Raw genomic sequence first — 17160 nt, forward strand, 5'->3', positions numbered from 1 at the left:
CTGTGACGCAACTTCCATCCAAGGATGAAGCTAAACAGGAGGGGGCGGGAACGAGTTCAGCCAATCAAGGAGCACAGCCAACCAAGGAGCTCAGTCTGACGGAAGCCGTGAGGCTCCCGGAAGTTGTCCGGAGCTTCGTACCGGAAAGCGGAAGCAGCGCGCAGCACGTGGGGGCGGTGCCGGTCGCCTGGCACCGTGTCCCCGGAGTCTGTAATCGGTGAAGCTGGCTGCAGCGACTACGGAGGACGAGGGGCCCAGGCGAGAGGGACTGGCGTGCGGCGGCGGGCTGAGCGTCATGGAGGACTCAGGGGAGCTGCCAGGCCCGCAGCCAGCACCTCCTGGGGACCACCGTATCCGCGACGGCGACTTCGTGGTGCTGAAACGGGAGGATGTGTTCAAAGCAGTGCAAGTCCAACGGAGAAAGTAAGTCAACTCTCTGGCCTTAGGGATCTTCTTCAAGTATCTTTAAGACACCCCTTTTCTCCAGGTTTTCCCACATACGCTTCACACCGGGGACTCACTCTTGAGTGAGGGACCAGAGTCCCTTTACTATTCTTAGTACCCAGGTGCTAACCTCTCTCCACACCGGCAAACCCCTGCCCCGTAGTTCTTTCGTAAGATTCTTTTTCATACTGATTTTTTATGTTGCTTCATGTTGAAAGGGTGATGGTTCTAGACAAGAACTTTTTTAATTGACAGAACACAGAAAGGAACATCTTTAGTCTTCTGTTTGGAAACACTTTTCATCACCATTTTTCCTGGCAAAAACCATAGCATTAGTTTTCATATTGTTTAGAAAATGACCTGAGCTCAGCTATATCCCAAGCCAAACTCTCCCTTCCCTCTTTACATGGCAGCACTGCTCACACTGGGCAAAAGGAATCTTGACTGCATGAGGATTGCATATCCCACTCTTTCCTAGCAAAGTCATGGCTCCACATCCATCTGATTGGGTCCTGCTCTCCAGACTGGGACAGTGACATTCTGTCCTGCCACTTATATGAATTGACACACGTTCCTTTGCATATCACACCAGCTGCCAGGTGCAGCCAGTATTGCCAGTGCAACTCAGTCCCAGTGTTTTATTAGCACTTGGGGCCAGAAGGATGAGTACAGCCTGCACCTCTGGGCCAACCTGAGTTTTCTCTTCTCTGAGAAGGTTGATGTCAACAAATATTTTGAGGATCTGCTATGCATTAGTAATTGGGGGCCCAGCAGAGAATAAGAATTGACTGTGCTTGGATCACTTCAGTTCCAACAGAAATATATTCAGGTGGTTCAAATGTGGAGATTGACTGACTTAAAGATTTGCTTATTCATGCATACAAGAACTGGGGTACAGGCAGGAGGTGCAGCGGTGGGGGTGAGAGGATTCAACAGAGACAGTGGGGAGCAGAACAGACAGAGCTACTGAAATACACTGCTAAGGAGAGCTGTGAAAGGGTTAGGAGAGGTCTGCACACCGTGTGGATCGCCTTCATGGCCAGGGTTCAAACTTGTGCCACAGTGGCTGTGGGTAGCTTCTTGGTGCTTCCCTTTAACCCCTTGCACCACCAGGGAGGGCCCAAATTGTGGAGATTTAAATGAAGAAATGACATATACATATGTAGAAGTGTGGCAGGATTCAGAGAACTGGTAAAGAATGGTGATGCATTCAGAGTCTAGCAATGGAGGCACATTTTCAGCAAGGGAACCTGGGTGCTGTGGTGTCTGCACTCTCTCATGGTCAGCTTCCAAGGGCACAAACAGTTAACTGGTACATCTCTTAAAGGATTCAGATTTCTGTGGTCATGGGGTATTTTCTGAAGCTGGGTGGGGCTTCCTGAGATCATTAATCTTTGCATGGGTTGACTGTGGCATAGTAACAAGAACCAAGATTTGGGGTCAGACAGACCTGGATATGAATTCCAGTTCCCAATTTGTAAATGTGATCTTGGACAAGATACTTTTCTAAAAAGAATTGTGCCCCACACCTTCCATATACTATCTAACCTCAGATAGACATAGCAGAATTTTTTAAATTTCTTTAATAGGGAAAACTTATTTATATGGGGTTTCCCTTTAAAATTGCAAAAAGATAAAAATCTGGATATTGGGAAATCAAGTTGACTGTACCTCAGTAGAACACCATTTCAAATGTGTAGATTTAAGTCGGATTTATTTGTAAATGTAACTTGCCTCTTATTAGATATTTTCAAAGAAATTAGCTGGATAGGCCAGAGAATTTGTAAAATTCCTGTCATTTCAATGATCAGTTTTGAGATTTTCTTGAGTAAGTTGCAAGTGGTGTCACAGTATGTGACCAGAACTCTGGCAATCTTGATGATCCTGTATGCGTTGCAGGAATCCCACAAAACCTGTCTATTTGGGCTTTCTGTGAGTGAAAAGTAGAGTCATAACTTGCCTCCAAAAAGGAATATCTACTGTTCTCACTCCAAATCCAATGTTGTTTTAGTTCCTGTAATTTTATATTGCTGCCCCAGCCTGTTCACCCCTTGTGGGGGCCAGTTTTAAAGTAAACTAGATGGAACATGTTTTGTCTATACTGAATACAAGTCTAATTCAGCTAATTGATTTGAATTTTCTTTCCCAGAAAAGTAACTTTTGAAAAACAGTGGTTCTACCTGGATAACGCCATTGGCCACAGTTATGGAACCACATTTGAAGTGACCCATGGAGGAAGTCTTCAGCCTAAAAAGAAAAAGGAAGAGCCTACTTCAGGTATGCGACTTTGGGAGTATGACAGAGTTGCTCTTGAGTTGGTTAGTCAGAAGCCTGTCAACCCCATTACCTTGTGCCTCAAAGAAATCCAAAGTCATCGTGGAAGAACTTAGCAAGGTCTGCCTTTGGCTTTGCAATATCCAGAGTCTGGCCTCTACCCATCTTTAACTGTCTCCCTCACCTTAGGCCAGGCACTTAACCCCATGAGTTCTTGCCACTTCATTGTAAAGGCAGTTGTAGAGCCAGAAGTTAACATAACAACTGTGAGGTAGCTTTTGGTACTGTAGAGATTAAGAGGTCTGGCTTTGAATTCAGCTAGCTAACTTTAAGTACCAGTTCTATCATTTGTAACGTTGGGCCAAGTTATTTGGTTTTTCCAAGTCTTATATCTGAATCTGTAAAATGGGGCCATCAACACATTTAATTCCTAGGCTGTGTCAAATGTTCACTGATATAACACATAAGAAATTCTTGAGCGTACCTTGTAGATAGTAGGAACTATAATTTTTAACTGTTATCATTAATTAAAATTAAATATATAAGTATTCCTAAAATAAATGTGAACATATGATAAACTTAAAATGCTTAAATAATGAATTTAAGTAAATAAAATGATGTTAAAATTCTGGTTCATTCCAGTTAATTGATTACTTTAAAGTTAACATCCATAATTTTGTTAGGGTTTGATTTGGCCATGTGATTACATAATTCATGAGCTCAATCATCTTAAAATTCCCTTAGTATTAGAAAGTACCAAAAATAGTCCAGCAGACATGCAAACAGTATAATTCCAGTTGCTGATGTGCTGTGAAGGTGAAAACACGGGGAAGTGAGCCAGGGATGGATTGGATGAGGTGAGACGTGGCTGAGATGATAAGCTTGGCCTTGCATGGTGGGAAGGATCCAGCTACTCGGAGATCTGTCGTAAGAGCATTTCAGGCAGAGGAAGCAGCAAGTACCAAAGCCCTGGAGAGGGGCTGTCCTCGGTGTAGTAAGGAGCAGAAGGGAAGCAGTGTGGCTACAGTAAAGGTCAGGTCATGGTACCAGAAGCCATAGTCAGGGCCAGGACACAGGCAGCCTTCCAGGTCAGTCCTGGAAAATCACTGAATGATTTTGTTCATCGGATATTGGAGCCAATTAGCATTATTAAAAGAGAGCTGATGTCCAGGTGGATAGTGAGGAGGCAAGAGTGGGAGCAGGAAGAGGAGTAAGAGACTTGGAATAGTCATAGCAACAAAGATTAGTGGACTGGGGCAGAAGCAGTGGAAGCGGAAGGCCACATTTGAGTAGCTTATGGGCTGAATGTGGATATAAACTTAGAAAAAGAAAGATTATAAAATAATTTCTGATCATAAATGTCATAGAGCATTTTCCTTCTTTAGAGACCAAAGAAGCGGGCACTGATAATCGAAATATAATTGATGACGGGAAGTCTCAGAAACTTACTCAAGATGACATAAAAGCTTTAAAGGACAAAGGCATTAAAGGAGAGGTAAAATCCAAAGGATGTTTTGTTGTGTGTTTTGTTGTTTTGTTTTGTTTGGCTCTTTAGGAAATGGTTTGGCTTTTAAAGCAGACTTTGCTTAAGGCAAAATGAAAAAATTATACTTGTTACTTTTATTAGAAATAGCTTTGAGATGTAAATGCAATTCAGTAAAGCAAGGATTTCATCTCTTACACTCAGGAATATAACAAATGACTTATTCCACATTGTGAGTGGAAAAAGATTTAGTAACAGTGCATATCAGAGTTTAAACGTCTTCATTTTCAGTAATGATTTCAACCATTGTCTTCAGGATTGACAGTTTCCTTTACCTCTCCCTTTATTGGTGTATCCCTGTTCTTTTACTTTGCTTTCAATAGTTGTAAAGTGCCTGCATTTTAATACAAATTCCAGATAGAGGATAAAATACACAATTCATCTATTTGGACTTCTGTGGAAAAGGGACTGCAGGATCAGTCCTGTGGATACATTCTGGGGTAAAAAAACCTTTGAAAAAACCTCTGTTCTGTGAAAATAGTTTCAGGAAATCTGCTTACTCCTTTTCTTATAGGAAATAGTTCAGCAGTTAATTGAAAATAGTACAACATTCCGAGACAAGACAGAATTTGCTCAGGATAAATACATAAAAAAGAAGAAAAAGAAGTAAGTAGTTTTGTTTGAAAAGGACAAAGATAGTAAATCTTTTTCTAGATTTGTAAGATACGTATTAAAAAGTCTTTGAAAGCCAGCTTTTAAAAATGGGTGTTCTGTTTTTGTTTCGCCTAGATATGAGGCCATCGTTACCGTTGTGAAGCCATCCACGCGCATTCTTTCAGTTATGTATTATGCAAGAGAACCTGGAAAAATTAAGTACGCTTTGTTTACTTTCCAAAGTATAACTGGGGGGAAATATATCTTTAAGAAAGTCATGATTTTAAATAAAATGAAAAACATTCTCACCTAAAGTGTTCTCCTACCTCATAAATTATAAGTTCTTTTTGTTATAGCCTCCAAAGCAATCTGTCATTTCAATACAGTTTTTATGAAGGAAAGACAACTTGAAAAATGATGACTAAAATAGCAGATTTTGCCGAGCTAAAGATGAATGACTCTTTTCTTTTTTTTTTCCTTAGCCACATGAGATACGACACACTCGCCCAGATGCTGACATTGGGGAATATTCGTGCTGGCAACAAGATGATTGTGATGGAAACATGTGCAGGCTTGGTGCTAGGTGCAATGATGGAACGAATGGGAGGTAAAATTCAATGTTTTCAAGTTTTTGAAGACCCTGCTGTGATAAGAGTAGAGCAATGTAAAAAAAAAAATGAACTCACAGAAAGTGAGGTGGAGTTACTGTGAGGTTAATGGGATGAGCTGGGTGGCCTTGCCCAGCCCTGTCCCCAGGGGCCCCCGGGGCCCTCCTGCACAGTGTGGTCTGTCGTACTCCACCGCGTGCAGCCACTGCATGACACCTTCCAACTCCGGTATCAGCGGGATGGTTCTGAAGCCTGTGATAGGCTTCGCCTCCTGCAGAACAGTGATTTCAGTGAATTCTTAGATAGCTGGTGCTCATCTTAGGTGCTTGAACTGGGGGAGTTGGGCAGGAAGAATCCTGGCTATGTTCTGCCCTGGTGTTTCTAACTCAGCCTGATTTGGCCTGACCTTTCTCTGAACCCATAGAAGATCAGAAATTTTAATTCCCCCATTTGAGAATAGTACTGGGGATAGGCTGAGCGCTAGCCACCAATCCCTATTTGTTAAGTAGAGAGACCTTCAGTCTGACGGTGTAGGACCCTGAGGGTTTGCATAGTCCAGAGGGGTCTCCTTGCGTTGATGGTTATTTCTTTTATCTGTTCAGGTTTCGGTTCCATTATTCAGCTATATCCTGGAGGTGGCCCAGTCCGGGCAGCAACAGCATGCTTTGGATTTCCCAAGTCTTTCCTCAATGGTCTTTATGAATTTCCACTCAACAAAGTGGACAGTCTTCTCGATGGAACATTTTCTGCCGAGGCATTATCTTTAGAACCCAAAGACCCTGCTTCAGTTAAAGAAAGTAATGGCACATTGGAGGAAAAACAGACTTCTGAGCTAGAGAATGAAGACAGCATGGCAGAGGCCCCAGAGAACAATCACCCCGAAGAGCAAGAAACAATAGAAACTGTTTCTCAAGACCCAGAAAATAAGGAGCCTAGAGAGAGAGGAAGCAAAAAAGATTATGTAAGAACGTAAAGAGTCCCATTGCCTTCCTAATATTCCCCTCAGGGCCTCGGTTAACTTGCTTAAGCAATGAGAGTTCATTGGGTTTTAGAGCATCATCTCCCAAGCTACTAAATATCAAACAGATGGAGAGCGTGTGTGCGGCTGTCCACACTTGTGCAGTTTTAACCTGTGGGATGGACCTCGAGGTTGCAGGAGCCTTGTGTGGTAGCTTAATGATGGTATTATAAGATACGGACTTGCTCTTGTGTTTTAACTTCCTTAATCATGTGACCTCCTGTTGCTTTAGTCCACATTGATAAATACTGTTGAAATGTTTTGACAGACCAGCGTTTCCATAAACCTGACTGAATGACCTCAGTACGTTGGTTTCTTATTTTTCTTCTTGAAGATTCAGGAAAAGCAGAGGAGACAAGAAGAGCTGAGGAAAAGACATTTAGAGGCCGCTGCTCTGCTGAGTGAAAGAAACGCAGATGGGTGCGTGATGCAAGAATGCAGGAGATGTCTTGGTGCTTGTGGGCTCTGCTTAGTGCTCTTCCTGCCTTGATTGTAGTGGGAGCGGAGATGGTGGTTCTCTCTTAGCTTTTAAAGAAAGGAGGCTGCAGCTGGTGGAGCTGGGAAATTTATTGTGCTGGCGTGAGAGTTTCAGAAGAAATTTGGAATTCTCTGGTGATGGTACCTCAAGAGCAGCTGTGTAGCCCCGCTGGGTGCAGGTGGATGGGGCATTTAAATTGATGTGCTAGTGGCTCGTGGCGAGGAGGAAGGAAAGCCTGGCTGCAGAACTAGATTCAGATCTCTGCAAAGCTAGCATTGCAATGTTGGGTTTGTTTTTAGACGATTTTTTAAGTCAATGTCTTTAAATGCCACTTAGTTGCTAACCACCACAAGAGCTTATAACCTAGTTCATATTTTCTAGAAAGTAACAGTTCGTGACTTTACTGTTTTGAATTTCTAGAGTCATATTTAAAATGTTTCCTGTGTGAGTTATGCAGATAAACATGATCGTTTAAATGCATTTTAAAACCTATACTCTGTTTTGGGAATGGAGAGAAATTACTCATCTAATGTTTTCCTTGCAGTTTAATTGTAGCTAGTCGGTTCCATCCAACCCCACTGCTGTTGTCGCTGCTAAACTTTGTGGCCCCGTCAAGGCCCTTCGTGGTCTACTGTCAGTATAAAGAGGTAATACTGAAACTGCAACAGAATAGATGGGAATTCTTGCATCTGAATGCTGACTGTGACCCTAGAAGTAATTCTTAATCGAACTCTCTTTATACTTTCAGCCTTTGTTGGAATGCTACACAAAACTGCGGGAAAGAGGAGGGGTCATCAACCTAAGGCTGTCTGAAACCTGGCTCAGAAACTACCAGGTATGGTTCCAGAGCCGATGCCGGGAGCTGCTCTCCTGAGCACTGGCCTTTGGCAGTAGTGCTGGGCATGTTTAAATAGAGACGGCACTGTCACTCTCTCTGGAAATGAGAAGCCTCCTGCCTGAGATGCCAAGGAAGTCCCCTGACCTTTCCTATTTTTTCCTCCTTTCTAGTCAGGGTCTGTTACTCTATAACTTTAATCTACAGACATTCAGAATGCAAACAGTTTTGGTTCCTGTTTCCTCTGGGCCATAGGACCACCCTGGAGGGAATCAGTGATGATAGTAAAATCCCAATAAGGGGTTTGGAGATCTGTCTGCTGGTATGTCTTTGCAACAAAATTTCAAGGTTTCTTTGTGGGTTGTGGGTCAGTTCAGGTTCTCTAGAAAGGCATAGACCAGGATGTAATTAGAGGTATAAGAGCTTTTTTTCTGAAGAAATGACTTTGAAAGATAAGGGAAAAGGCATAGAATTAATTGGGGAGAACTGTCAGGCCATGATGCAGGTCTGATACCTGTAAGGAGGGCAGGGTGAGAGTGGAGGGGGGTGGAGTAGGGGAGGAAGGGCCAGCAGTTTGCTCTGGGAAAGACTTGCCAGAATGTTGGGGAATTCCAAAGCAAACGTGTCTTAAAAGAATTCTTTACTAGGCAGAAATGATCTAGTCCTGTTACCCATGCTCAGTTAGCAGCTTGCAACAGCCTGTAGCCTCCCTGCTATGAATCCTGCATCCCAAAGAAGCAGCAGCTGAAGGCTTTCTGCTGCCGAACTCCTCATAGCCAGTTCCCTCTTGAAGGAAGAAAGACCTGAGGGAAACATCTATGGCTGCCACAGGGCCTGACCTGCTACTTGAACATCTGACTTAACCCAGGGTCCTCTAGAGCCCTAGGCAACCTTGCTCTTCACAGCAGTCATCTTGTTTAGTTATGGTGGCAGGAGAGAAGAGTTCCTGCTCAGTAGGCCGTCTGTGGACCCGGTAAGCTAGGCCTTGAGCGCTGTATAAACCTTTGTCTCTGCTCCACCAGAAACTTGGCTCAGGTCTGAGAGGGACAGTGTATAAAGAAAATCCCTTTGAACCAGTTCCGGTACTGTCATCTATACTGTCAGGGAATGATGGACGCCTTAGAATCGGTCTGTTTAAATCATCAAGAGAATCTGCGCTGTTCACATCCTGGCATTTGTCCTGTGTGTTGTAGGCACATGCCTTATCTGTTTAGGAAAACATGAATGTCTGTCTATCTTTCTTCATTAGGTTTTGCCAGATCGAAGTCATCCCAAACTACTGATGAGCGGAGGTGGGGGGTACCTTCTCTCCGGCTTCACTGTTGCCATGGACAGCCTTAAAGCAGACCCCAGCCTCAAGTCCGGCCTGAGCACTTTAGAATTACACAAGACTGAAGAGCCAGCAGCTAAAAAAAGGAAATGCCTCGAGTCTGACTGTTAACCTTTCAGAAATTGCATTTGATTTTTGTTCTCAGGCATTATATAGCTAGTAAGTGAACTTTAAATGCCATTACTAATTTTTTTTTAACATCCTAAGAATAAGAACAGATCTATAAACTTGTTCCTGGGAAGGATAAGTAAGCTTTCTCTCCCCCATGACACAAAAATCCAAACCTATTTGGACTAAATTTGTCCAATTTTTATTTCACAAAAAATCCTCCGAGTACTTTTAGTACTCTGTGAGTATCTTATGAATTTACAAAGCCTAAAAATATATTTATATGTGACTTTGTTTGTATTATACTAAGAGGAATAATACAATATGGCAAAAGTTGGTGGGTACTGAACGGGTGGATTTTGTAGAAGATATTTAATCAGTTCATTTCAGATGCTCTTCAGCCTAAGCAATATGGATGTGTGTGAAATGCACAGTACCAAAACATTTACCCTGGTCCCTGCAGAGTAATAACCTTTTTAAAACACTAGATTTTATTATTTTAATAGTTGACAGCCTAGGAAAGTTGTATTTATTTTACTGTCTTTTTTTGGACAATAGAGTAAGGTACTTTTTTAAATTAATTTCCTGATCCCCATTCTTTGTTCCAAATAAAGTGATTAGAATTTTTGTGTCCTATTCAATAAGTAAACAGATGTTTTTCCCCTCCCCAGAGACTGATGGACTTATATGTATATACATACATATATATGTATTTGAATGTTGGTATACATGTGCGCACACATTATTTATGTATGCGCCTGTACACATGGAGACAGAATGCACTGTGTGTATGAACTATGATGAAATTTAGTACAGGGCTTCAACCAGTTCTCTGCATTAGTGTCACTCCTTGTGAAATGTATTTTTAAGTGCCTTTTCTTGTGATTATTCATGCTGGTTTATTGAGCTCTGTCATGATTAAGTGGTTAGCTTTTCTAAGCTTTGAAAAAAATGTAATCAAATTATTTGGTCATCTGCTACCGCCAAGCAAAGTGTTTAGAGTAAGCCAAGGCCTTTGTCCATTCGAGAACAGGAGTCTCGCTCACTGAACATGTCTCATGTGGACTGTCTGCATCCTTACAGCACAGGCGTGGATCATCCAGCGAAGAACATCGCAGAAAAAATAAGAAATTGCTTTTTCCCAGTAGCATGTAATATTCTGATAAGGGCCAGTGTGATTACCATCAAGTACAGTTTTAATTCCTTTTTCTTAAAATAATTGCTTTTGAAGAATAAAAGTTTTCGTACAATGACTCGTCTGACTTACGTTACTGGTGCCGTCAGTGACACCACATTCATTGCCTTGCCGTTGATTTTGACTCCTGGCCTGTGGAACAAGGAAACATGCCCCAATTGGCACTTCCTGCATGTGTCCTTGTAAATAGTCATCATCCACATACTACTGGTCAGGTTTGGCCAAGGAGAGAACGCGTAGGTATGCACAGGTGGATTCAGGAGTGACTGGTCTCTGTGGCCACTGTTTGAACCACTTCCGACTCAACACATTTGCAGCCACGTCCATTCAGTCTGATGGTCACCCTGCCAGCGCCCTGGGTGCTGGTGTTGCTGCCCTTGGAGTTGACTGGTGGACACACACCAGCAGCAAAAGTAAACCTTAACCTGTTCTCATTCATACAACTTTCCTCATCTTTGAGTATTGCTAGTTTAATGTAGTGGTTTGAAACTTTAGTGTGTACTAGAATAACCTAGAGAAATTTTAAATAGAAATTGTTGAACTTCCACCCCAAAGTTCCTGATTCAGCGGGCTGGGGTGGGGTAGCAAGTACACATTTCCATTAAGCTTCCAGGTGCAGAAGCTGCTGGCTGGGAACCACTGCTTGAGGACCAGGCCTGTGTGTATGCCCACGTCACCGAATACACAATGTGCAGCCAAATACATCGTGTTTCTATCTTGTTTATAATGTGGACTTCCACTTTTGGAACGGATGAATTCACAAATTCTGTGACTTCTGGACATTTCGTCACCAGGAGAGTTAAGTGAATTAGCACAAAGTAAAACCAAATCATTCTGTAGTCTCTGACCTCTCCATTGGATTCGTGTACTTGCAAATACATATTGGGGCAACAAGGAGATTTTCAGCTTAGAGGTATACTGAAATTGTTATGAATTAGAGCTTTTTTTCTAGTTTTATAATAGTTAATAATGAACAGAACATTTTGTAAGTTTAAGGTATACATTGATTTGACACGCATACATTACAAAATTATTAACAACGTAACATCAGCTAATACTTCCATCCTGTCACATAGTTACCATTTCTTTTTTGTGGTAAGAACATTTAAGATCTAGTCTCCCAGCAACTTTCAAAGATAAAGTATCACTAGAGCCACCATGCTGTGCCTTAGAACTGAGTTCACTCAGAGCTAGGAATTTGTACCCTCTGATCAACATCTCCCCATAACGCCCACCCTCAGCCACTGGCAAAGACCTGTCTACTCTGAGTTTGTTTTTTCCTATGTACCATATATAAGTGACATCATCTCTGTCTTTTCTGTTGGGCTTAACTTCATTTAGCAATGCCCCTAAGGGAGGAAGAGAGCAAGATCTCATTGTCTTTCATAGTTCTTAGAAATTCTGACTAAATGTTTGATAAGGCCAGTTCCACCAAGACTTAAGTTCCTATAGCATATTCCTGTTCACAGAAACATCATGGGAGTTTTAAATAAATGCCCCAAACGGGCCTTCCCTGTTGGCACAATGGGTTTAAGTGTAGCACTATGAAGCTGTCCACAGCCACTGCAGCATGAGTGTGACCCCTGGCCAGGGAGGTGACCCACATGGTGCAGCAGACCTCTCCTGAACCATCTGCAACTCCCCTCAGCAGTGTATTTCAGTAAATCTGCCTGATCTGCTCCCCACTCCTTGGCCTATACCCCAGTTCTTGTATGCATAAATCTTTAAAATAAACACCCAAAACAGCTGTAATATAAAACAGATTTGATAATAATTTTCTAAGCTGCATACTCCAGTTCAGGCTAGCAGGTGCCCAGAACCTCTCCCAGCAGCTCAGGGAGCAAGGCGGAACTGACTGAACAGACACCCACACCTCCCAGGGTGTACTCAACACCCTGCTCGCTCCAGCTAGGACAACTTAGACATGCCAGTGAATATTAGAGCACATCCTCAGGCTGTGGAAGGAAATGAGCACCCAGGGAAAAGCCAGCAGACTCAGAGAGAATGTCAACTCCATACCAACAGTGGCCCTGGTCAGGAATCAATTGTTTTTCCTCATCAGCATAACAAAATAATGATGAGAGAAACTACATGAGTCAAGGACGTGCTGTATGACCTGGTCATGATTCTTCCATTGAAGGACATTAGTTTGTTGCCAATTTGACCATTGGGAATAACACTGCAATGAAGGTGGGAGAGAAGACACTTCTCCAAGACACTGATTTCTTTTCCTTCAGCTACGGATCCATGGACAAAATGACACATGTTTACAACACCTCTGTATATTAAGTTTTTGATGTCACAGTTGATGCCTTTTTCATGTTTCTATCTACATTACTGTCAATCAGTTTTTTTAATTTTTAAAGATTTGTTTTATTTATTTATACATACAAGAACTGGGATATAGGCCAGAAGTGCAGTCGGTGAGAGGATTCACCAGAAACAGAGTGGGGAGCAGAACAGGCAGATCTACTGAAAATACACTGCTAAGGGGAGCAGCAGGTGGATCAGAAGAGGTCTGCTGCACCATGTGGGTCACCTCCCTGGCTCATGCTGCAGTAGCTGGGGTAGCTTCGTAGTGCTGTGCTTTAACCCATTGCACCACCAGGAAGGGCCCTCTTGAAGTGATTCTTTTTGTTTTGTTTTATATTTTCTCTTTTAATTAATTATTTTATATCATTGTTAATTTTTGTACTTTGATTTCTCCCCTCAGTTATTGTTGGGGTAGTTCTCCCGTGGCTAGAGCGTCTGTGATCCACCTTTATGCCCTTCCCTCACATTGTGACCTGTTTTGTGGTCAGATCCATGGTCAGCTTCTTCCAGCAATTCTTGCCCATGATGCCCATGTGGCTTCCTGAGCGGAAGTGATCTCTCAATTCTATTTGTTTCTGCTTCTCCCTCACTCATGTCTTTTCTGAGTTGTTACTCTCTAGGCTGCCATTGTGCCCATCCTTTAAGATGACTGCAATCCAGCCCCCTCTGGTGTTTCAGGAATCTCCCAGTTATTTTTGCAGAAAGGCTGTTTCTAGAGCCACTGCTATTTTCTGGCTATTGGCACTCAGACTGTTCGCATCAGGTCCTCCAAGTGTAGCAAAGCACTTTATTATCAGACACAAAGGGACTGCAGGGAGAGAACAGGAGCAGCTTTGTCTTTCATTCCTAGGTTTGACTTCTGCAGCTGAAGAAACATTAGATCCTACTAGAAGCTTTATAAAAATTTCCACAATTGGCTCCAACTTCAGAATCACATCCTCATCTAACTTTGCCTCAAAAAAGTTCCTCTTGTTGCTTTTGTAATTTGAACAAGACATTTCCAGGAACCTTCGGTGAAAGGTAAAGCCTCTTCCCTTATGAATAGCTACAGTTTACTCTTTTCAATTGTCCTCCCTTGATTCTTCCAGCTCCTGGTAACCCTAGGCACTGCTGGTGTTGTTTTTGTTGTTTTGTGTCTTGGGGCACTAATGGCAACCTCTTCACAGTGCCATGTTCCCTTGACTTTGTCCTCACAAGGCAACCTCTTCTGTGTCTGTGTCCACATTTCCTCTGATAAGGACACTGGTCATGGTGGATATGTGTCCGCCCTAGGAACCTCATGGTAACCTGATTGCATCTGCAGAGACTGTTTTCAAATAAGGTCACGCATGGTACCAAGGGTGAGGGTTTCATCTCATTTTGAGTCACACAATTCCATTTACAACACCCGTTTCTAAACCTTTCTAAACTAGTTGATGTTTTTAATCATCCATGTATATTATTTTTATAAAAAGAGGGGCACCCCATAGCTCAGGTAATTCCAGACTCCTTCATGCAGTGTAGCGATATCCCCAGAGATCCTAAAGACATCTGGACTGGGACCTCGGCATTCTTTCGGCTGCCTCCCATGTCTGTGTGGTCCGGTGCCTGCACAATTCCCTGCCCTGGAGTATCTGCAAATAAAAACAGGATGCGCTAGTGTGCAGGGCACTGAAAAGGCAGTGGGCCAGGAGGAAGCTATGTGAAGTGTCCGGGTTGGGACCACATGGTGATAAGCTCCATCTGCCAGCATCTCTTCCGGAGGGTGTGTGTGTGTGTGTGTGTGTGTGTGTGTGTGTGTTTGTGTGTGTGCAAGCACACGCACGGATTGTCAGGATGCATTTGGTGCACTGCAGTGTTTTGCCTTCTCTCACCAGTGAATCCATTCCTATTCATCTTGGGCCCCTTGAACTCTACTTAAGAAAGAATTTCACTTTCTACTGGACTGCATTGGGGAAAAAAAAAAGACAGACATATGACATTATGTGTGTTGAGATGTTTCAAGCATTTTCCAAGATCCTGCCTCAAAATATAAGGGGGTTACAGCTGTGGTGTATTACAGCTGTAGTTAATTTGCCAGAGGACAGGTTTGATTTGGGATAGTTTCTTAGGTTGGGAACCCCAAAAGCAAGTCCCGAGATAAGTTGAGAATTATGGGAATTGATCCCAGAAAATACCAGTAGGAGTTGGACAGGGAGGTAAAGGCAGCCTATAAAGGGTGCATTACTGAGAGGTCTCTGCTGTGGCACCTGGGACTCACCTAGGGAGTCCTGGGGGCATATAGAATTTGTGGCTCAGTTATTCCATTGCCTTTTTATGGGTTAAGTTTTATCACCAGAAAGAGATACTGACGTTTGGCCCTTTCTGGTGGCGCAGCAGGTTAAAGTGCAGCACTGCAAGTGAGCAATAGCCACTTCAGTGTGTTAGGTCCCGGCACCCGGAGGTGACCCACATGGCTGGCAGACCTCTCCTGACCTGCCCGCTGCTCCCCTCAGCAGTGTACTTCATCCATCTGCCTGTTCTGCTCCCCACTCTGTCTCTGGTGAATCCTCTCACCACCCCTACACCTCTGGCCTGTACCCCAGTTCTGTATGCATGAATAATTTTTTTAAATAATAATAATAATAAGATACTGATATTTTAGCCCTTAGTGCCTCAGAATGTGACATATTTGGAAACAGGTTCCTTGCAGATGCCATTAGCTCAGTTGAAGTCATCTGGGAATAGGGTGGGTCCTTAATCCATGACTGGTGTTCTTAGGAACAGACTGTCCCATGAGGAGACCGAGGCTCACAGGGAGAGAATGGCCACTTGAAGGTGGACACAGAGACTAGAGTTACACTACCACAAACAAGGAGTGCCTGGGACCACCAGTAATAAGGAAGAGGCTAGGAAGGCTCCTTGTCTAAAAGTTTCAGAGGGAGGATGACCCTGTATATGACTTCATTTGGGACTTCTAACTTCCAGAACTGTAAGCATAAATTTCCAAAGCCACCCAGTTTGTGACAGTTGTTATGGCAGCCCCAGGAGTCCTGCACAATGTTCCTGGACCAGGGCCTGTCACCCGGGAAACCACCTCCAGCAGCCACTAGCCCCAGGGCCCCTCGCTCGCCTTTGCAAACAGGACATCACCATCCCATGGTCAGAACAAGAGACCCCAGGTAGAGAGGTAGGAAGGCTTTTTGAAAGCATGTGCCCACATTTAGGACAATCTGCCATCACGTTCTTAATACTGATGGACTTCGTTCCTGGAAAATTATTTCACTAAAACTTCATTTGAAAAGAACCTGGTTAAATTAGCTCTAGTAATTATTGATTTAGCCATAAGAAGAACCACCAATGAATAAAGTCACACTGATTTAGCCATAAGAAGGACCACCAATGAATAAAGTCACACATGATCCTGATGTAATCTTAGAGTAGAAAAGTCTAGGATGGAAGGTCTCACAGGGACGGACCCTGGAGATGGGGGTAGAGGATCAATGAATCTGGACTACACCTGGCTATGAAGTTCCTAGGAAGCTAAGGTGGTGTCAGGAAAGATTATCAGCCAGAGGCTGAGGCAGAAAGGAGTATCAGTCTTAGAGAACCAACCCAATCTGACCACAAAGGGAAACTTTTCACAGTGATTCCATCAAAGAACATTATAAAAGAGACCCCTTGCCCTGGCAAAATGCAGCTCTTGCCTTTTAAAACTGCCCACCTGTGTCTAAGCAGACATCTCTCTTGGTCTCCTTTCCTCAATAAACAGATCATGGGCTGATAAATGGGAACATTACTAAATTCTTTCTCGGATAGACCCAAGAACCCCATGCACCAAACCCCATCATCCTCTGAGCTCCACCTCCCCGAGAACAACCCTTTACCTGAACCATCAAAAGAGCAGAACTCAACCAGGTAGAAGCCATCGCCAGTGAGGAATGAAATAACAGGTGCAAGAAGGGAGAAGGAAAAACTGCCGTAATAAGCTGCAGCGGTAACTTCCTGCACCAATGCCATACGCAAGGCACTACTGAGTGCTGCAGAAACTCATAGTGTCCTCATTAACAGAGGCTCAGAAAGAAAGAGATCCCTTCTTTACTGAGCTATCTGAGGTCGAGACGTTCAGAGGGAAAGTAACTTTCCCAAACTCACACTGCTCCTAAGCCACAGCCAGAGCCCTGTCTTCTTTCAGAGGAGAAATCCGGCCCCGCAGGTCCCTGTCTCTGGAGCTCTTCCTGGTGCCTGTGCTCTCTCCTTCACTCTGAAAAGTGACTGTTGGCCGGCAATTCTCAAACTTTCCAGTAACAGTATTTTTTTTTAATTTTATAAGTTTATTTTTACATCATTTTGTACATTTTTTTTTCCATCTCAATTGTAATCCCCACAGGTTTCCCATCACATGTCACCCGTGTGCCATCACCAAAATCCCATGCACTTCCCTCCCCACCCCTCTTTCCAG

General features: G+C 43.3%; 1 protein-coding gene across 2 annotated transcripts; it reads left to right on the forward strand.

The window, feature by feature from the left end:
* Positions 1–140: 140 nt before the first annotated feature.
* TRMT6 (tRNA methyltransferase 6) lies at positions 141–10485 on the forward strand. Of its 2 annotated transcripts, none has more exons than XM_004686946.2 (11): positions 141–423; positions 2594–2721; positions 4104–4213; positions 4776–4867; positions 4991–5074; positions 5338–5462; positions 6066–6424; positions 6816–6901; positions 7504–7606; positions 7708–7794; positions 9044–10485. In XM_004686946.2, the coding sequence occupies exons 1-11, from the start codon at positions 296–298 to the stop codon at positions 9233–9235; spliced, it is 1494 nt and encodes a 497-aa protein (XP_004687003.1). In that variant the 5' UTR covers positions 141–295; the 3' UTR covers positions 9236–10485. The 2 variants fall into 2 exon arrangements, with proteins under 2 accessions (XP_004687003.1, XP_012583518.1); XM_012728064.1 differs by having other exon boundaries at positions 184–423; positions 6822–6901.
* The last annotated feature ends 6675 nt before the right edge of the window (positions 10486–17160 follow it).

The sequence above is a fragment of the Condylura cristata genome, unplaced genomic scaffold (genome assembly GCF_000260355.1).
Source record: "Condylura cristata isolate star-nosed mole 26May11 unplaced genomic scaffold, ConCri1.0 scaffold00022, whole genome shotgun sequence".
In the NCBI taxonomy this organism is placed as follows: Eukaryota; Metazoa; Chordata; class Mammalia; order Eulipotyphla; family Talpidae; genus Condylura; species Condylura cristata.

Excerpts from the sequence above, each read along its gene's own strand:
- TRMT6 (XM_004686946.2), top strand. The coding sequence starts at position 296 with ATGGAGGACTCAGGGGAGCTGCCAGGCCCGCAGCCAGCACCTCCTGGG. Across the intron at positions 424-2,593 it reads GTGCAAGTCCAACGGAGAAA|AAAAGTAACTTTTGAAAAAC; the intron begins GTAAGTCAACTC and ends TTTCTTTCCCAG. Across the intron at positions 4,214-4,775 it reads ACAAAGGCATTAAAGGAGAG|GAAATAGTTCAGCAGTTAAT; the intron begins GTAAAATCCAAA and ends CTTTTCTTATAG.